At 38.0% G+C, this 22,754-nt stretch overlaps 1 protein-coding gene across 3 annotated transcripts in view; it reads right to left on the bottom strand.

Moving 5' to 3' along the window:
• Positions 1-22,137, bottom strand: part of cadm1b (cell adhesion molecule 1b) — a 149,977-nt gene extending 127,840 nt beyond the window's left edge. For all 3 annotated transcript variants that reach the window (XM_034098114.2, XM_071205142.1, XM_071205141.1), the window contains exon 1: positions 22,050-22,137. In XM_034098114.2, the coding sequence (XP_033954005.1) occupies positions 22,050-22,125 (76 nt within the window). In that variant the 5' untranslated portion in view covers positions 22,126-22,137. The remainder of the gene's footprint in view (positions 1-22,049) is intronic.
• Positions 22,138-22,754: the final 617 nt, after the last annotated feature.

The following is a 22,754-nucleotide window of genomic DNA, read 5'->3' as shown; positions in this document are numbered from 1 at the left end:
GATTATTCTGCTCCTTCACTTGTGCTTCTTTCTGCTGTCACACCTCAAACTACAAATTAATTGGGTTGAAAATGCAACACCAAAAAAGGCTGCACTCAAGATTTTGCCCATGCTTTAAACTCAGTCCTGGTAAATCAAAAATCATAATTTAAGTGTCTCTTGCTTTGTTTAGTTAGTCCACAGCTGTTTGATACTCAGGCCTGTTAAAGAGTGTATTTACATGTCTAACTTCAATTCTCCAGGCTGTTCTCCGTGGATTATTAATTGTGAAATATATTCTGTATGTGCGAGGGCATTTTAGGAAGAGTCTCAAGGGGTAAGGGAATATTTAACTGGTTCATTGCAATAAATATCACAGAGGCTTGTGTGAGAATATAAATTATTCTACAGTATGGGTTCACAGAGTCTTTACAGACAGGTCCAGATTTAATAATGTGATTATATTATATTCTGTCGTTTCAAAACTATGGATAGAATTGTCCATTTCAATCATTCTCTATCTGAGAAGCTGCATATTTTCTTTTTGTTAAGTATTATTCCCCAGTAAGGAGGGAAACAGTTCGAAGGAGCAACTATCAAAATAAACATAAAGAAGGGAATCATTTTTAATTAAATTAAATTATTCTGATCAGTGTAGTCTCTAGTGCTGTAAATTTCACTTATTTTCAACATCTTTTATTATGTCAAATACCTGTTTTAATTTCCCACCGGTTGAGAGGATCTTTTCAAATTGTTCCTATCAACACACAAATATGTTTAAGTTTAAGAAAAAGCACTGTATTCTCACATAGGAGAAACTGGAACCAGAGAAGGGTTTGCTATTTAGCTTTAAAGATCATTAAACAATAACTTATCATCTGAAGTGTTGTCAATGCAGCTATAGTCCTTTGGAAGTTGCATACTTTGGGCAGTGATTTCTTCAAACCACACACGTGAAGCTGGATCAGCCTCTGTCAAACATCATCATAGAACTGTAAGTAGCTTGTCTCAGCTCAATATTGATTTTGGGCTACAGCAGTTCTCATAGTATAGTTTATCCATGTATGCATTTGAACACTTGGCTGCATGCACTGTTCGGTCCTGTTCCACTTGACAGGCCCGAGCCATTAGGCACGACAAGAAAAAATGCTTAGGCTGCTGCATAAGAAAAAAAGTTTCAAATATTTTTCATCTGCAAATTAGCCATTGACAAGATCTAAAAGGGTAACCTTAATTAACTGAAGCGGTTCCGCTGCAAAGTCTAAACCACCTGGCTGTCAACTGAGAACACAGCTAGACACTGGTGTGTGTGCGTGCGTGTGTGTGTGTGTGTGTGTGTGCGTGCGTGCGTGCGTGCGTGTGTGTGTGTGTGATAGGATTGACTGAATTTGAACTACTTTTTGTTACAATATTCATATTATGCTAAATTAAGTCAGTACACAAATATGTGCATGGCCTGATGTGTTTTTTATCTTGTCCCTTTATTTCTGAGCATGTCAATTATTTAAGGCAACTAAAGTATGACTAGACAAAAAAGGACAGAAAACGGATGTCAAAATGTTTTGGAAGTCTGTGGTGGAGGAATGTCTAGATATGTCTAGATAAGTAAAGTGAAGTAAAGGTAAATAAAACACTCCTTATGTGACTGAAGTAAAAAAGATTTTCATGCGGAATACGCATTGTTGGTTAAGGGGAAAGACGACACAATGAAGAGTAAATACAATCTTTATGTTCTCAGTTACTAGAAACTGCAGCTGAAATATAAAATGGTTAGTTAGAAAGTACAATACATCTGCTATTTCCACAATCAGATGGAGATAATTATTAGACAGTAATTTATTCTCAGGAACTGGAAAATGCTAGACAGCCTCCCTCAAATGAAGGAATGTGCACAGCATGTAAAACAAAGTGTTTTCTCCAATGAAATATATATATTTCTATAATGTATACTTAAGTGAAAGCATAGGGTTGAAGAACATTGATATTGATTTCCATGTGGGAGTTTTGCTTTTGTACTTTCCTTCAGAATTGTCTTGTCTAGCCAAACCTGTTTTTATTGTAGTTGACCCTCCTGAATCTGGGTTATGCTGGGAATAGAAAGTGAGGTTTTAAATATAAATAAATAGGAATTTTGTTTTTCTAATTAACAGTACTGATAAAGTATTTCACAATAAAGCTGTAGATCTCTAAAATATGTTCCCCTGATATAGTTTAATTTAAATGCTGCTTAGAAAATAATTGCTTGAGTAAAATTACCCTACAATTAACTACATTGTACTTATATACAGTACTTGAGTGCTGTTCAAAATAACCTTGATCTTATAATGATTGTTTTTCTTGAAATGTACGTAGTAATGATATTCACTTTGTAGTTTTAGTTCAGTTCTTCGAAACCCTTTTCGATGTTTGTAGCAGCGCAGTAAAGTCTTCTACTTATTAGCATATGGTGTCCGTGGAAAACAGTGGACAGTCACTGTAATTTAAAAAACCTCTTTTCCCAAATGATTTCACCACATATTAAGGCAGCTTAAAGAACTGCTAAGATATCATTTAAGTTTTCTAAGGTCATACAGTTTGATCATTCACGCAGCACAAACTGAGGACAGATGTGATCAGGTCGTGTACTTTGGTCCAGCTTACTTCCAACCCGGAAAATTGGACTGAGAATATTCATGTCTGCTTCCTCCAGAGACTCTGTCTTTCATGACCGTCATACGACCCTTCCTGTAGCACACATGGGCAAACCGCCACACCATACTGTACAAATGCTACCAGATGGCCTCCATATCCTCTTACTGGCTGAGTCTGTGGTTATGGGTTAACTGAGAAACGCCCACTCGAGTATTTTCACTGTGATTGAAGCTGGTGCAGTTTGGGCACACACTAAACAGCGGAACCAGCCTCAAATGCAATGACACAAGGATAAAAGGATAAAAAAAAGCCCAAAGAAAAGGATAATTTGTTGCCCTGTATGTTCTTCAGAAAATATACAGAGTAAGCACTGGTTTGTAATTAGACTTGAGTCATTTATGTGATATTTGTTCTGAAGAGAAAAACTAGTGGCCCTAAATCTGCTTTTAGACATTTATAAAAATCTGTGTGTTAAAGCTCTAAACAACAAATTCCCATGACAATAACATTTCCATTTATTTGAGTTAAGCTCTGCTCAAAACAGACACAAAATGTCTCATGTGAGGTAAAACAGATTCTTCCTTCTTTAAGAGAAAACAGTGTGTTCATGTAGAATAGAAGAAACAAAGGTGTTAGAGCCTTATGTAATGCTAACACTAATAATAACAAACAGCCAGCCTGCCAATGTATTGTATTTTACTGATCACTACATATTTCATTTGAATCATGATGAAGCCGTTATTGAGATGCACAACTGTCTACGTCTGCGTTTCACAGAACGGGAGGTGATTTGCCACATTTCCAATAACTCACTTAGTGCTGGATTGTCAGAGATGTCAGAATGAACAAAACAAATCAGGCCTAATTGTATGTCAAATTAGATAACAGCAAGACAGGAGGGTTTGTAACAGCGAGGGAGGCAGGATGAAAGAGCAAATCAAGTCAAGATCATTGAGAGGTGAGAAACAAAGCTCTGCCAAGCTTTACTGTTGTGGGAAGAGAAAAAAGCTCCTCACCCCAAGGTTACTATCAGCCAGCTACTGTATGTGCAGCAAATGAAATACTCAAGGAAGACATAAGTCTCATTAAGACCCATAAAGGACATCCCTAATAAAATCCTCAGCCTGACATGCAAGAGCTCTCCAGTGATGGCTGATTAATTGCTGGTGCAAATGAAAGCATGAGAGATAGCCGCGGCTCTGAGGCTGTAATTTATCCTCTCCTGTCCTGTCGTGTCCTCGCTGCCTGGGGAGATCGCCCAGGAAGACAGGAGATGGAGAGTGGGTGGCTCAGAGATGGGAGTGGGGTATCATCTTCATATCATGTGGGGGAAAACATGTTTAGGTGGCCGGTGCGATCATTTGTTTAGATTGTTTCTGTTATAACAAGCTGTATGTGCTGACAGCTGTGTCTCGATGGGGGGAGAGAAATTGCAGGCCAGACTGATAATGATGACATGGTCTGTGTGAAGAAATATGGTGGCGGCTGAAGATGACCCAAAATATATTCTGGGCAGTCGTACATCAATTCTGCCAAGAAAAAACTATGCTTTTTTTTTCTGACAGCGCACTCTGTAATCCATCAACAATATAATCTTACTGATTCTGAGTCAGGATATTTATTTCATCATTTCATCAGATCTGTGTTTATGATTAATAGAGTCGCTTCTAATGCCAGGAGAGCATACTTGTCAAACATATGGCTAATGAGTGAGTAATTACCTCGGTAAAATGCTTTGATGCTTTGCCTTTAATCATCCGATTCAGATTAAAGTGGATTAATCAACGGTTAAGGGATGCTTTGAGAATCGCCGGTGATGTAACCTCGCCTGCAGCCGAGGTTATAAAACAGACATACACTGTAGGGGTCCAAGGACAATCTGGGCCAGGATAATGCCCAGCTGAGGCCGGACTCACACCTGCCCTCTAACTGTAATAAGTGACTGTGGCGCATCAAGAGGAATGAGAGAGGAAACAAAGGAATGGGGGAGAGGGAAAAAACAAGGACATCCCTGCATGGGCACAGCAGCTACTTTTACAGGAACTGGAGATCCCACTGTTCTGGTAGTACTTTATCATGTAGCTGCCATAATTTGCTTAGAATAACCTTCTTAAATTCACACTCCAAGAATGAGAAACAAGGTGTTGTTTTTAGTTTAAAAAAAGAGGAAATATTTGGCAGTTCTTAGCTGTTACTATTGAGATTTTTGTTTCATGTGTTAAAAGCTGGCAACGATAGCTTTCATAGTTTTTTGTTTTTATTCAATTGGCAGGATGTGATTTCTGCTAATTGGTTTATCCTTACTGTTATAGTCATTGTTGGAATGACAAATGTAAAAAGCTTAATCTGAATTCCGCCTCAAAGTATGGGGCTTTAGCGCTTGGATATATCCAAAATCTTTTAACCAAATTCAAGTCTTTATAACACCATTCCATTCAGTCTGTCAATACTGCCCAACTTAACGCTTTATCCTAACCTGTCTGTGGCTCTCACCCACAAGCCCATCTGTTCCAACTTAAAATGTAAATCTTAAATGAAACGGATCACCAATATGTTGTTTCATTTGTAAATTGTTAACTTGTTGGAGGCTATTTTCAACTTCTTTTAATCACATCAAAAAGTATTTTAAAAAAGGTGAAAACTGTGAACACACCCAAAACTGCCATGTTGCCACGGAAACAATTACGTTTCTGAGATTGGCAAACAGAATTATATATTTGATGCAAAAAATATATTTTAGCCTCCTCAGGATCCTTGGTATAAACAGAGAAAATAAACGTGTGGCTAAATACTAAGACACAGTATGACTAAGATGTAATCAAATATAACAAGATAATATTTAACCTTTGGTTTTACTTGATTAACATGACTCCTCCTATCTCTCTTTTGTTGACTATTAAAGAAGAATACAATCCAAATCAGTGTTTTTGTGTACATTTTAATCTACAATAATGCCTATAAATAAAGTTTACAAATAGAAATAAAAGAAATGTTAGCCACAACTACGTAAATAAGGCCTAGATGTTTGCTTAACTTAAGTTTGAAGAATAGTCAGTTGACTCGGCCTGTTCAAGTGTAGACAGCTAAGCTTTAGCCGAAGCCATTTGGACAGACAGCAGCAGAATGACAGCGCTGTCCGGATCTTCAGTCTAACAAGCTGCTTGGAGCTGATCGAATGAATGAAGAATTTAACTGAAACTACGACAAAAAAAGGCCTAAAGAAACATCCTCTAAACACAATTGGCAGTTTAAATGACGCTTAACACAACAGCTTGGAAGCGATAGCTTAATAACAGGAAACAGAAGCATCAAACGACTGCGGCTGTTGGGACGGGTGACGGCTCGCTGCCAGACTCATTGTCACTGTCTGCTGGTAGTGCGTATGCTGCAGCTCCAACAGATGATATATCATGTGAACCATCATACAGCTGACTAGAGTGATGATGATTTAAAAGGCCTGGTGAGAGGAGACAGCACGTCTGAAAGCCTTGTTTCACTGTGTCCGCAGTCTGATGTGACGCATCCCAGAGTCACCTTCAAACGCAGCTCCTCTTGAAGGCTTGATGGGTCTCATAAATACCAGTTGTAATTATGATCCACAAGCAAACAAATCTCCATTTTGCAGGCCATTCTGACAAGAGATAGGGTAAACCAACTATGCTTTTTGCATATCTTGTCTGACTGATATGTCATTGTGACGGTTTAATACTCCATAATTATGCCATTGTGGATGCCTGAGGGCGTGTCTGGTCCATGTTGGCAATACGCGGCCACGGTGTGAAGAGTGAGATCTTTTGCCGCAAATTGCGTCAGCGTTGATGACATAAGAGGTGATGAATATTCCGAGGTGACCTACTCAACACAAAGAGCGATGGCCGCAGACAAAAACAAACATGCAGTTAGTTTGTCTGCTTGAGCGTCAAGGGAAGTATTAAACATCATTACGCATGTCACCTATCACACTAACAGCTTGTTTTCTACGAATACATCATTTCAAACTTTAGGTGGTGCATAAGCACGAGGTGACAGCATTTTCCTAATAATGTCACTTACATTGACAATATCTTTTGATTGACGGGTGCGTCCCTGAAGGCCCAGGCAACTGTCATTCAACACTTCCTCAGCCATGGGCTCTTTGTGTCGACCATGAAAGTTCCCTCTGCCCTCTTTCTATCTACCTCGCTGCTAATCAACAAGTTATCAACTTAAAGAGACAACGAGTATCTCTTCATTTTGCGGGATGGATGTTTACAGAATGTATAAAGGACTTTAATGCTGCTCTTTACACTTTTTCATTGTTAACTTTCCTGCTGTTTCTGACACAGAAATGCGCAACATTCCCTCTCCAGATACTGAATAAAAGGCTGAAATGACCTTTATCCCATATTTGACATGTAAGTTTGCCTTCTCTTTGCCAGGTTCTGATACATCTTATTGTAATTGTTATGTAATTTCGGTCTACTGCATAACTATAGAAAACAGCAGTTGTATATCCATCAGTCCTAGGGTTCCACTCTCTGTACACTAAATTACTGTAGGTTTTTCTTCATCAAGCATTAGTTTGACATTTCAGGAAATGTTTGCTGGGAGATAGAGGAGAAAACAATACCACTATCTGTCCTTTAAATAAACTAAACCATTACCTTAACGTAGCACAAAGACAGGAAACAACAGGGAAACAGCTAGCTTGCGTCCTACCAAAAGTAAACAAAATATATAAATAATAACCACGCCTCTAAGGCTCAGTTATTAACACAATAAATATATTTAGTTTACTCTCGAGACAAGCAAGGAAACTGTTAGCTAGCAGAAAGACGGGAGAAGAAGAAAGTGACTAATCTCCTCAGCGCTGGGTAAACTCTGGTTTTTGCACTGATTAAACAAGCACAAAGGAATATGACACATACAGTAACAACAAAATAATGATAGATATTCTCATCATTGATCATAACAATTATTTAGTCCTGCTTTCAGTCATAATGCTCAACTAAGCTAATGCTCCACTGACTGTAGCTTAATTTAAAGGAGGCCAGAAATTAAAGTGCTATCTTCTTATCAAACTTTGAGCAGCAAGAAAGAAAAAAGTCATTGTTTTCTTATCCTAACTAAAAATAAAAAAGACATGACTTGACATAATGCTTGTCGTCAAAGACTAAACTAAATAAAATATGTTGTCTGCTGATTGAGAGTAGTTGGATTCCTTTTTGATTGACAAGAAAACACTGTATGTGTCTTGTATTAAGTGTACAGTTATAACCGTGATTGAGGCACAGCAAGATTCATTTTTCTACACATCGGTCCCTTAACACACATTCCAACCTTGAGACTGGACAAAGGGGACAAAAAGCTGCAGCTCAGCCATACACATATCAGGGTTTCCGCTAGGATTTTTTCTCGCCGGTCAAAATGTCCGGGCAGAATTTATTTTACCGGACTAATTTGAAACTTACCGGTCATATTTCAATAATAATAATAAGAGTTGTGTAGCAGAGTTTCCGTTAGCAGGTAATTACCGGACTATGAGCAGATATGCTTCAGTTTAAAACTCAGTTCACGGGCTCATTTTTATATTGCTTCAGTTTATAATCGTAACAGATCGAAAAATTCAGATTCATTTTTCAATAAATGATTCCACAAACAACAAACAACATGATTATTATATTCAAACAAACTATTTGTAGTAGATAACGTACATTATTCAGAAGTTTACATCAACTTTGAATAATAACACGGGAGAAACGGATCCTCTCTTTCCTTCCCTCTCTCTCCTGACAGCCCGTCAGTTTCTCATGCAGCGCCTGCAGCTCGCTAAACAGAGGGCGGGGCTTCAGGTGATCCTGCGGAGCTGCGTGTCTCGGTCAGACTCAGCAGCTGATCTGATCTCTCTCTCGCTCCGGTTACACTTCACTCGCGTTTATGTCCATATCGATCAGATCCAGCTCTCCTGACCGGCCTTTATAGAGAGCACCGATCAAACTATTAAGAGTGAATATCGGCCGATAATGACCTGCGGCCGATCGATCGGAGCCTCCCTAATTATTACCAGACATTTTGACCGGCAGGTTTTGAATTTACCGGTTTTTAATAAATTTTACCAGCTAAAAACCGGTAATTACCGGCTAACGGAAACCCTGACACATATGTAGCGGGGAGGCGAGATCAGTGTAAATGAAAGCCTCATGTAATACCTTGGACTGAAGTGTAACCTTGACTGAAGTCGCTGAAAAGACATCTATTGAAACACATCTTTGTTCGGTTCTACACTAGTCTTGCACACTAGGACAAATAAAGAGTGGACACATAGCATTTTACTACAAGTACGGAATTTAAAACCAGCATAATTGAATAAAAAATATACAAAAGACACTTTAGGCACGTTAGTAATAGGATAGTAGCCTCATCCACATCCACATTCTTCCTCGTTATCAATCAAAAACAATAATTAACTATCCTATATGTCTCATGCAATGGCATGACATTTCTTTGTATCGGGTATTTGGATAAAGCAATATTAGATTCGAGTTGTTCCTTTTCCTTCATGACTAAAACAACCACAACACCAATCAAAGACGTAGGTAAAGGCAGAGAGGATCAGGAAATAATTATGAAGATGAATCCTCAATTATAAACAAAGTACATCAAGAGAACATCTCACAGTAACACAAACATTAAGTTACAAACAACTTCCACCAGAAAATACATGCGGCACTAGAGGTGATAGATAATAAGGAGTTTATGAATCTTAAAGTTGAGAAAATGTGATAACTGTCAAAGATATCACTATGCCTTCTCGTCACTTAAAATGTGAAAGCGTGATCAGGGAGGAGCTAGCTCTAAGCAACCTTAAAAAGAATACAATCAAATAATATGTTGACGATGTTTATACTAACTCACAAGGACTATCCTCAAATCAAAACCATCAAAAATGTTAATTCCTACATGGTCATTATAAACTCTTTATTATTTATAACCTAAACCCTTTTTTATATCACACTACAAATCACATAAAAGACATTATTTATTGTTTTATGTTTTCGAACACAGTATTACAAAAGAGAAGACGAGGTCAGACAGAGAGAAAAGGCTCCTATGCCACGCTGTGTGTATCAATGGCTTTTAAGATTATCTTTTGTTACCTGCAAAAACTTTCTCGAGCTTCTATTGCTTCACCACAAGCAAGGCTGTTTTCTGATGATTCAAATAATTCCAGCCCCTCTCTTCAAATGAAACATTTTTGATGGATTATGCAGTGTCAACCTTCAGCGCACTGCACACATTTGAATAAATGTAGATTTGAGATTTACTGAAAGATGAGGCCAACGTGTCAAAATGATACACAACTGCATGCAAATGCTCGCTGCTTTGAAGCTGTGGCATTTCAAAAATGTGCGGTGGATTTTTACAAACTTCCATGTAGCAAATATAAATTGTTTTTCCATGTTGATTTCTTTTATTCTGGTGCCTGTCACACTGCATATTGCATATCGTCATATTCCACCGACAGGAAGTAATAATAGTGATTTGTCTGAGATCTATTATGTTACCACAGATAAAGTTTCCATTTGCCATCATATTATTAGAAATTCAATGAGAAAAGCTTTAAATGTGAAGAGGTTCAGTTAAATTGGCCAGAACGTACAATATAAAAAGGCAGAGGGAATAAAACACCAATGTGTGCACAGAGAGAGAAACAATCAGCGCAGACCTCAGAAGATGTGACATGGGTACAAGTGACACAAATGAAATCATGTACAACAACCCTATTACAAGTATGCCATTTGACAACCCTTAAGTCTACTGATATTTGAAGCAGAATAATCCGCATTGTGCAGGTCCAGCCTATTTATTCATGCACAGATCGTGGTTCTTTCAGGCTTGGGAAATCAGCTTTTGCTTCAATATCGCTTTTGTCACACACATACTTCCCTGCCCTCACTAACTACACTATCTCCCTGCCTGTTCAAGCAAAACTTTATGCTAAGTAAATCATTTACATATCCCAAGCAGCCTATCTACATTTTCCAATAAAACCCTAAATTGATGGATGTCATCTTAGTGCTCACAGGCAATAGCTCCTGCTGCTTCCAAATAACAATATGTTTTGGTTTTATGAGGTCTAGACATGCTATTCTTTTTAATGACATCCCTAGGCCAGCGCTGTTTACATTTATTGATATCTGCTTTTAGAAAGAAACCACTGTGTCTTCCTATACAGAGCTAAGTTTGACTTATGCTGACTAAACAATACTTTTCATTTGGAGAGTTGAGACCGCAGAGTTTCGCTCACATATTTCTCAGAGATCCGTTTTTCGGAGACTACATTTATTTAAAGACTACATTTATTTTATAGTTGAAAACCGATAAAAGATAACTGTGAACCACTTTATGGTTTGGTTTTATTAGTTTTATTGAAAGTGCCGGATAACATCTGTTTCTGTGTGTCCATTCCGAATACAATTTAATAGCATGAGATCTATATATCCTTTACATTTTTATTTGAAAGGCAATATTTTCTCTGAGACATGATGCAAACTTTAACCAGATGTTCAGTTTGATTTAAAGTTGAACATGATAAATAATTGTATAATTGTTATATAATTAAATAATAATGAGCACATATATATTGTCTGGTTTTATTTCCATTTTCAAACTCAATTCTTATTATGGACTATTTCATAAGATGTACTTGAAAGTGTCTACTTCCAAAACTGAAACTGAAACTGTGTCTATGGCTGCATTAACTGACAATTCCAGTAATTATCCTGTTTACAACTCAGAAATAATGATACCGTTACTGAGCTGCTGCGTCTCAAGAAAATAAGAGTGCAAAATGTGTTTGGTGGCGTTTCCTCGCATGAAAATATAGCCCTTGCAAGTAAATGGTGCTTACATACATGCAACGAGCTTTTTATGTAAACAAAATGACTGCTTACAAGTAAAATAATATCCATATAAGTTCTTAGCCAGAAATTACGGATTTATCATATTTCAGTCCCAGCGCATAAAGGTTCAGCGCTGATATGTTGTGTCCATACATTTCTCCATTTATTATTAAACACCTTCTTCTAAAACCGCATCATTAATCTGCAGCAACATAAAAGCACATTTAAAGAAGTCAAAGAAAATAGGTGAAACTAAGCTCTGTGCTAATGAGTGCCGGCATGTGTTCTGCTTCGGAGGATAGCAGAAAACCAATTGAAACAGTTTTAGAGAAGGCACAGATTTGACAATGACCAATTAAATGTATGAGAGCATCAGGGACTGTCCAAACCGATTGCAGGAAAGAGCGTGGAGAACAATAAAGAGCAATGAACGTTGGTTGTCCCTCAAGGTTTCACTGCACACTAAAGTATGGATTTCTGCTTGTGAGCTACAACGGCGTCTACAAAGACAAAGGTCCCTCTTTCTCAGGAGCTGTCACACACCTGCTCCAAGTACCCGAGTGAGCAGAGCTGCCACTTGTCATTCTGTCGGAGAACTGCACACATCTTACCTACTGTATTCGTACGAGTTTGTCGTGAAAAACAATGTGGCTCTGTAGCTTCCAGTCTACATTCAAATATGTAAGTTCCCTACATCCTGTATATGAAAACAATGGTTTGGCCTTCAGCGCTAAGTTAACAGTTATGTTGAAGCTGGATGTGAGGTTGGCATGCATTAATGTATTAACCTGACTGTGTCTGTTAACTTGTAAATAAAAAGGAAGATCATTTGTTAGAGTTGTACATTTGTCGAGTGTCAATGGGTGCGTACTCCCAAAAGAAGCCACAAAACTTCAGAGCAGTTTCCCGAAGCAGCATTACAAATAGTACACTTTTGAGAATATTTATATATGCAAGTACAACTGCTCTTCTATTTGTTTCTTTCCAGACACTGGTGGAACAAAGAACAGAGGACAGATGAAGAATTAACTTGTGAAGTGGAAATCTGACAAGTGGAATCGGCTTATCTTGACAAATGAATAGCATTAATGAAGGTCTGCCACATCCATCTATGGTTTAGCACTAAAACTAGTTTGTACTATGTAAGTTGTACAATACTTTTAATAAGAAAGTTATATAAGGTGTTGAAAATAAAAAGAAGCCAAAGAAAATAAACATCTACACATAATGATAAAGAAGAAATGTGCACTGTTTACTCCATTAAAGGCCCGAAGCTCATTAAAGGAGACTCAACAGAAACAAAACAAAACAGCCTTTAACACCCATATGAAAGCCAAATGGAAGCAAACATAAACAAAATACATCTTCACATATGAAAGCAAAAACAGTAAATACAAATAAATGAGGATAATGAATAAAACATGTTAAGAGAAGATACACGGTTTGCAATTGAATTGGTTGCAAAAGTTCTAATATCTGATTTTGCTTTAAAGACGAAAGGTGAACTACTTCAATATAAGCAAAAATTGGTACCGCTTTACAATAACACTACCCTTATAAAGGGTTTACGAATACTTTGTAATTCATTTATTAATTAGTTTGTGAACACTTTATATAAGACATGAGATAAACAGGGCAACTGTGACCGGTTGCTTGCCAAATAGTGAACCCACATTTATCTGTACTGCTAAGCCTTATTAGAAATAGTAGTAACTCATTAATAAATGGGAATGTGTTTTACACTTTACAACAAGGCTCCCTGTTGGCAACTATAAATGTTAGTAACTCGTAAATAAATGATCATAAAGAGATGCCAAGAAACATCAAGATGGAAGGGGGGGGGGGGGTCAACTTGGTGAACAACAGATACCAAGGATGCTGGCTGATGAAGAAGACGAAGTAAGCTAGGTAGCCAATATAAGGCTTAGTCATCTTGCCAAAAACTGTGAGAACTGGTTTATAAATGGTTCTTGATGATTAAAAGTGTTTACAACCTAATTAATAACCTAATTATAAACCCTTTATGAATCCTTTATAAGGGTATAGTCTTATTGTAAAGTGGTACCCAAAAATCTAATTGTAATTTGCTAAATTTCTTAAGGATTTACAAATAAATTACCAACACATTTCATTGTTATATATTTAATTCATTTTTGCTTTTGTTTGCTACGCTATATGAACTGGTATGGTGTATTTGAAGTGTGTAGAAAACACAGCATTTACAGTTTACTTTTGTTAGTATGATTGAATATTTTTGAACAAATACGTCCACAAAGTCCTTCTTAAATGACAACAAATATGGAATGAAACCACTAAAAAAACAATGCTATACTGTAAATCCTATCCCGTTTTGGCAAATTCTGAAGTTGAAAAATATGAATTGTTAAAATATTTCAGTATTCTGATTTTCATATATACTAAACAGAATACAATACATGTTATTTTGTAGCACTGTTTACAGTAAGTGAGAATAAGAAAAGAGCAATAGCTTATGAAACACAAGTCATAAGATGTGCTTAGATCGAAACATCATGACATATCATTTTGATGAAAGGTTTATGTATGAGGACTGTGGTGCCTTTTGTAAATAAATATAAAGACTCACAAATCCAAATGTTCAGTTTGCTTAGCACAAAGCTGGATTTGATTTGGTGTGCTCAGTATTAAACTGCTGGCCAGTTGATTGTTTGGCAGCTTTACTTTGCTTGTTAGCTACAGGCCGACTGCTATTTGAGAGCAATGGATCGAGCCCATATTTCCTTCCAAATACATTTACCTGTCATCTCAGATGTAAACAATGTGACTTTGAGTTTCCCTCTTCCATTAGCTCTATTGCCTCTAACACCTCCCATGTCTCTGCACAGTGCAATGACTCAAGTATGATAAGTGATCAATAGGCTTCTGGTTTGGCTGAATGAGTCTCAGTGCTTGGTTTGCACAGTCTTGATCAGCTTGACAATGACAGATTATGGCGCTGTATCTGAGAGTAATTAAGATGGGTCTATCGTCACGCTGATGACTCAAGAGCATGATGCCCCCGAGGCATGCAGCACCAACCTGTCAGACAACAGCTCTCCTGTGTAAACAGCATCAACATTTTCTTATGCATCACCTTGAGAGGGGGTAGGAAGTCGTGCGGCATTCACTGTAAACTCTTTTAAGATTATCCGTTTTTAAACAGCATTGTAGATGCTCAATGAAGATGTAAAAAACACAATTATTTAAATCATAATGAATGCCATCAAAATTGTCTATATATTAATAACATCTACCCAACCCTTTAATGATAATCACTGTTTAACAGACTCAAATGAATAGGAAATACAAACATTCTCTTTCTTGCCAATAGTTAAAGAGAAGAACGTTGATACCACTCTGATGTTTCCAAACCTTAACATAAAATGAAATGAACCAATAATGTTTTGGTTGTTTTCATATAAGAAAGATGTAGTTTAGCAAATACAATTTGCTATTTTACATGGAGTTATTTATCAAATTATTTCTTGGTTTCTAATGGTTGCTAAGCAACTGGTCCAAGCAACCTTGATTTTATTTTACATTAAAGAAACAAGAATTGACATGTTAAGGATTTAGAGTTTAGGAATGTCGATATCAGGATTTGTTATCTTTGGGAAGAGTAGTTGCTTACTGTTTCCAGTCTTAATGCTAAGCTCAAAGGCTCCTGGTAATTATTTAAAATAGTGGTATAATTCTTATCATCTCGCTCTCATTACGAAAGCATATCAACTTTCTTCAAATCTGCACATCTACCTGTACAGTAGCAGTAGTGCTGAAATGATTTGTAGATTAACCAATTAATCAAACATCACCAACTCTGTGGTAAAGGTTCTCTAATGCGAAGATATGCCTCTTTTATAATGTATAAATTGAATGTTGCTGGGTTGTAGGCGCTAGTAGGAAGATTTTGCATCCTAAATAATGAGACGGTTGAAAAAACTACAGTTTCGCTTTCGTTTTAGGCATATTTAATGTTATTTTTTAATACTTATTTGTTCTTTCCTGCTGGCAACCCTGAGTGTGTTGTTCAAATACAATTAGAAGAACATTAGTGTGTAACGGAGGCACTGCTGAAAAGAAATCCAGGAAGTTGGAAGGACCTGGCTTTTCTTCTGTTGTCCCCAAGTCTAGCTACATCCTGCTGTGTCAGGGAATAATATTTAATTCAGTCTGCATAAATGCATTTTTGCAAACCGCACTCCTACATAAAGAGAGGGACTGATTCCAGGGGATGCTGTTTGGAGAGTTAACTGCCTGTCGCAATATCTCCGTATATAAGCAATAATTAGATTTGTTTCTACTCTTATCTCAGAATAAAGCACGGCATCAGCAGCACATTGTTTTTCTATTAGCAATGCAAGTTTTATTGATTAGTTTTCTGTTGGCACTCACTTGTGCATACTGCATAGTACCTTTACGTTGGCTTGTGATTCTTTTCCAGAGGAGTTGCATGACTTCCTTGCTTACAGAGGAGTCTAGGTACACAGTGGGTTCTTTTATCAGTCTCAGATCTGCCCAAACAAACACAGAGAGGAGACAGAGCTGCTCCTCTCCTGTTGTCTGGGATGCAAGGTGCAGCAACTGAGCTCTGCCAGATAGACAAAAGCTGCCGCCGTCAGATTACAATAGAAGTAAATGGCCTGGCGTGATAACACAGTGCACATTGTGAATTTATTAATGTCTGATTGTCGCTAAAAATAGTAAACTATGTGATGATAAGGCTGGCCCAACAAAGCTCAACACTCTGCAGCTGGTGATTAAAGCACCCAAACCTTTCTCCTTCCAATTGAAGCAGTGGCTTAGCGGGAGCTCGATAACTGAAGGTATTGATCAGTCTCTCTCTCACAAAGTCCTTTCTCCTCCACATTGATCAGCAGTTATTTAGTCCTAATGTTGTGACTTCTGGTCTAAGACTCATCCACTCTCGAGGCTTCTCTTTTTCTTGAATACCCTTAAGCTGTTACTGATCTGAACACAGCATAGTCTATTAAAAAAAGAATCTATAGACTTTGGATGGTCCACAATATGTTAAAGAAACAAGGTCACAGTAAAGGGTGCTTTACTTTTTTTTCACTGCTTGCAATCATCATCAATAAGAAATAAGCTTTTCTTTTTTTGTTGGCTGTAATTGTGATTCTCTTTCAGGCGCAGTGTAATTTAATATGATGTAATGCTCTGATGAGATATGTTATGTAATATTTGTGGGAATAAGATCAGTGGTGTTTACATATTGCATAGGACGCAAGGATGAGTAAGCAAAATATGTAAAGGGCCCTTTCGAGTTGATCAGTGTACATTTTTTAGGATGTATTTTTCCAACTTCTGACCAAATTTAACAAAACCCCTCTTTAGCCCAGTCAGTGCAATCTGATTAATCCCACAACGGAGCAATGAGTTCAATTGAAAACTGGAAATCTAAAATATAACAGATACAATGCCTATGTCAATTCAATCGTTGTTGAGTCTAAACATTGTCAATACCTCATTTTGATGCAAGAGGGAAAGTCAAAGAATCCACAAAGTCATGAGGGGTTATCCTAATTGCACATACTGTATATGAAGTGTATCTATTGAAATTATAACTTGACAAGAGACAATCCAACTGAATATACTGAATTCAGCCTTTAACAGCAGATGGTTTCTTCCCGCAGTCCCTGAACAACTTTATTTGAAAAGTATTTGGCAATACAGCACACTGTAATAAAATAGGGAAGGTTTACAGGTATCAAAGTTTGAATCACATCCAGCCTTTGTGAAAACACAATTACTGGCCTCTGTGGTATTATGTGTGAGAGACAGATTAATGGACAGATTATGTCCCTTTTTTAAGTATAATTATTCTGAACTGGAAATGTATTTCTTAATTATTTTTGTTTTGAATTACGGTACAGTAACGGTGCAGGTTAATGGAGGATATTTGCCCAGAGAAAGTAGCCTACTGTGCTTTGACTGCTTCACGACCTTAATGGTGGCTTGTAATTGCTCCATCACCCATACTAATGTGCACTCTATGCCCCTTTCAAAACAAAAACATTGCATTTCCTTTATTTCTCATTGTGGGCCTGATTGTCACTGTCTGAGCATTGCAGCCAATAGAGTGAGGTCTCTCAGATCCAGGGAACAGCAAGAACAATGTCATATTCATAAGCAGAGACATCAGCTCTCCTCCTCATTACCACAGCACAGTCATGAATGGAAGCTTCTGTCCCCACAATCATGAAAGGACCTGTCATCTGTCTGTTTCTCCTAATTGACTGTTTACTACATTTCAACAGAGACAGACATATTTTCCATCGTCCTCAGTTTGTCATTCAATTTGACACCACAGTACAAATCCCTTACATAGAAATGTCCCCAGTTTCTAGTTACTGCATGAGTCATAGTGATAGAATGTCTTTAGAGCCACTTATGTGACCTTGATATTACAACCTCATACAGTATTTACTTGAAGTTCCAACTGTTACGCATGTGTTCAAAAACCCTTGTTCCCAGCACCCAAGGTTATGTGTTTTTAAGTAAGAGATTGTGTTCTTTCAGAAACTCCACAAAACCAAGGATAGGAAAGGATGACTTCTTTATCTTCTAACATGCACCTCCATAACCAACTTCATTCTGTAGCTGACTTGCTCCAAACTCTGACTTGGAAGGACCAATACTAAAGTGAATTTTAAAGAAAAATAGCAATCTCAAAAGGGAGCACGAAGATCGATCACCGACACACATTCACACACTTGCCATGCTTGGACAAGGTGGTTAAAAACATTCCATTTACAGAGGGGAACTTCACTTCACACACACAGCAGCAACATTCAAAGCAGCTACAGCAGAGAAACACAGCCTGGAGGTGGGATGTCTTTTCTGAAGGATAACAGCTGAGCCCACAAGACATACTTTGTTACCAGTGGCTAAATTCCTTACATGCATTTGCTGCCAATTCTCTGCCAGCCCCTCCCTTTCTAACAGGAAGATTAGCTGCCACCGCATAAAGTAGTGCCATGCATTATCTAGCAATTAGAGTGAGGCTTATTAAGCAGAGTTTAATGTAAATTTAATGAGCAATAAATTCAATTTCTTTAAATAGAAGAGTTTATTATTGTTACAAATGATGTACTGTGGTGATCTCGAATGTACCGGCGATGAACTACTTCACAAGCGGGCACATATCAATGGGCCATTAAGTGCGGTATTAAATTCATCCTGAAACATGGTACTATACTGTAAGTGCTATTTCATACCGTTTGTGACGAGAAGGCGACCTCAGTTGGCTACAGAGATAGCACTGATGTATGGCGGTTATATTGTATTCATAACAAGTAGAAGATTAAATTAGTGAAAATAGCAAACATTCTTAGGATTCAGCTTCACAATAATGAAGTTCTGCTGCTTTTCATTTTAACAAGTAACTGGAAGGCATAACCTCAGCTTTAAAAAGCTTTTTAGAATGTTTGAAGTATTATAGATCGAAGGATAAATTAAATAATTGAGAAAGTAATTGACAGATACATCTATAATGAAGATGATTTAGTTATGGTCCTAGTTAGAGGTGTCTATTAACTAAAGTACTTACTCCAGCGCTATACTTAAGTGCAATTTGAATGTATTTGCAATTTGATATTTCTGTTTTGTGTTACTTTAATTCTTCTTTACTTCATTCAAGGCAAATACAGAATGTTTTTAGACCCAAACCCATTCCCTGGCTAATGAAGAAAATGTATTTTAAACCTATTGTGTGAAAAAGGAGACTTTAGCTAACACTAATAGGGTGAATGTTTCTGCGTAAATAGTATTCTGATACCCTAAGTATATTTTTGATGTTTTATAGTTACATATTATTATAAAGCTAAATGTTGAATGAAGGGCTGAAGTGTACTAATGGTTGGGTAGGACACATTCTTGGTAGAGGGTTTTTTTCTGGATATGTATTGTATACATTTAGATGCAAAACCTTAAAAATACTCCAAGGCACTCTCTTTAAAGAAACTGACACATCAGAATTATTTTACGTCTAACATAAATATTCCATAAAGGCATTCACTACTTGTGTAAAAAGAGACAACCTTGGAGTTTTCTATTCTATTATATTTGTGCTGTACTGAAGTATGTTTACTATTACTTAAATTCAGGATCTGAATACTTCTACTGGCTCTAGATAACCCTTGAAAATGCAAACAGTTATGGATGTACTCTCTGTAAGCCGCAATACGTACCACTGAAAGAGAAGAAGAAAACACATAAGGAGATCAACACTTGTTTGGTAACTGAAAAACAAAAAAACGAGCAAACCACCAGCACACACACACTGTAAGCAAACACAGATTGAGGGCAGAGCAGCATACTGCTAGCAGATTTTCAGCAATATCTGTTTCAAAGCCAAACCCCGACATAAGCAGCAAGAGACGGACATCTTCAATAACTCACCCTGTCACGTGCCAACTGGCAACCAAGAGTACTGTAACAACTGTATGTTTCCTTTTGTTTTTCTGTGATCCCGTCTCTCAGCGGCGCCTTGAGGCTTCATGACAGCTCGTATTGATCCACTTCACCATCACTCAGCCCTGACGAATGACTTTAAACTGGCAATAAATGGGATTATGCAACCTTCTGAAATTCGGCCATCTGATATCAGGCCCAGGAGCCGCAGGGGAAGAAATACTGGTAAAATGATTTCTTGTTAAAAACATGTCAGCATTTCCTAACCAGATGCTCACCAGTGGCATGTTTTTAGATTTGCCAGTCGCACTACTGTAGGAACAACTTCCTGTTATGGTGCCCTGGCCTCTCTTTAATCAGCACTCTTTCCATGGTTTCTTTCTAACAAACTGAAAACCTATTGTGACAAGCAGCATCCAGTTAGCGGGCATGTTCTCCTCTCACCACATATCAGGACAAAGTTCAAATCCACTCATTCTGGATTATTAACAAAGGAAAATTGGAAGCTGTCAAAAAAGCAGACTGTCAGCACTTCACAAAGCAAAAGCTTGGGCGGTATTTTTGCTCCCAGCAGCTGGCACAAAGACAATCAAACAAATGAAAAACCTGAGGTCAGATCAGACTTTCTCTGGCTCGGGGATTTTACCTGAACCATGAGACCGCGCTATCATTTTCCTGTTGCTGCAACCTTCGGAGTATTGAGCTCGAGGCTATTGCTCATTCATGATGCATTATTTTATTTGACTGAGAGGTTAATTAACTTAATGTGACAAGGAGAAGATACACAGTGCTGTAAATGACATTCAACTGCTATTCAACACTGGCCGTAATAAATTCAACAACTGTGAAATGTAAGCCTTGTAAACAGTGAGGGAGGGGGAAAATCCCACTGTTAAAGACATTTCCTTTAGTAACCTCAATTTAGGAGCAGGTTGCCAATCTCTCTCTCTCCCTCTCAGTCTCTCTCACGCATACACACACAAACAACACAGGCTTTTATGAGTTTCTGCAAACCTGTTGATGGGTGATGCAGATACGAATGTATGTAACCACTAATAATGGCAATTTCAGACACATTAAGGGAATCGATAAGAAGTCTCTCAAGTGGACTTCAAGTGTAAATCTCGCAACTGTTGCTTGCCATTTTAAGAACCCGCGGATTGACAACACAACATGTCCATTCTACCTCTGGGAGGGATCTAAGGCGACTGCAGGCTGACATTTTAACCGCTTCTCAAGCAGTCAGTATTGTCAGCAGATAGGTTTTCCAGGAAAAAAAAACTCTGACGCATGCATCTCTGATGCAACCGCCGTGGAAAACGGGGGAAATGATCGGACTGTGGGACTACATTAGTTGCCCACATTTTGGAGTCACTGTTCATGCGGTTGTACGCTGTAAAAAATAAGAATGTAAATAAAAAAGCCCTTACAGCGACATAGCATATTTACATTAGCCTCCCTGCCAGCAGCAGAAGTAAGGACTGCGGGAACACAGGCTGGCATCAGAGGCTGCAGTTGTGCGGCCAGAGGACACTGTACGAGACCAGAGCTGCAATGCGTGTTTTTCTTCCAAAGCGCACCTGAAGCACACACTTGAGAGATTTGTATAGGTTGAGTTGAGACTATGGAGGATGATGCGGTATGACTTAAGATACAAGTGCGTTTGAGTCATGTTTTTTGCGGGGGATCGCTCTCATTTCACAATAAAAGAGCCACGATTCACTGTGCGTTGCCTCCAACTTGCCCTACAGGACTTAATACTGTACAAGCATTTCACCCGATTATCATACTTTGTCTCCGTCTAGTAATTGTGCAGCACTATAGTACTTTTTACAGCACTCCTCTGTAGTAGCCTATTGCAATACAACTCAGGACAACACCCTGTACAATTAGCGCTCAAATTACGAGATAAGTAGCCCAACACAGCGTGGATATGTTGGAGTCCACGGCAGAATCAAAATGATATAAAGTGATGCTGAGATTTCAGAGGAAGCTTGTGCGCATCTTGCGCGCAAACGCACCACAACTTCTCCCCGGTACTCCTATGGCTTTAGCTGTGTAAAGCGGGGGATTCTGCATCACAGACACACACAACACCTCAAAACTTACCTTTTGAAAGAAACGCCACTGAAATCACGAAAACAAAGAGAGGAATAGGGAGAGATCCGCTTCCCGTGATCGCCATGTTGGACACCTGCTTGAGACTGGCGGCGCTAAATCACCTAGAGATGGCCATGGGATGGAAATGTAGACACGAGAGGCGGAGGGAGGGCTCAAGCAGGGAGCCTGCTCTCATATTGGGCTGCATTATGTTGCAATGACATCTAGGCCTATAAAATAATATAGGAATATTACAGTCATATCTTAAATAAAATATGAAAACTCAGCGTATAGATTACTGCTCTAATTCCCAATAGGAAAATGGAAGGGATATTAAAGTAATACCATGGGAAGTGTGAAATACAATGGAGTGCGGTGAGGTAACTATAAACTCACCACCGAGAACCACAGACTCTTTATTGGAATATTATAGTAATTTTCTTTTACGGTTATAGTCTGTTATTTCACGGGTGAGTAAGAGCAACCTACTCATCTGGCTGCGCCTAGGTTTTATAGCTGAAGCACAAATGAGAAAAAAGGAGAACAGCATTTAGTTTATGTTTTTTATACAGTACAGTAGACAGCTCAATAGCAGTGTACGCTGCTGTTTGTTTAACAGAGTGTCTTCTACTCTGCTTGAGGACACTTTGAGGATGCAGATTTGACACACACATTTGTGCGACTTTTTATTATCATTTAAAACAAACTTTAAAA

Source organism: Pseudochaenichthys georgianus, chromosome 13 (genome assembly GCF_902827115.2).
Source record: "Pseudochaenichthys georgianus chromosome 13, fPseGeo1.2, whole genome shotgun sequence".
In the NCBI taxonomy this organism is placed as follows: domain Eukaryota; kingdom Metazoa; phylum Chordata; class Actinopteri; order Perciformes; family Channichthyidae; genus Pseudochaenichthys; species Pseudochaenichthys georgianus.
The sequence above is the reverse complement of the archived record's forward strand: the minus strand, read 5'-3'. Positions and strand labels throughout refer to the sequence as shown.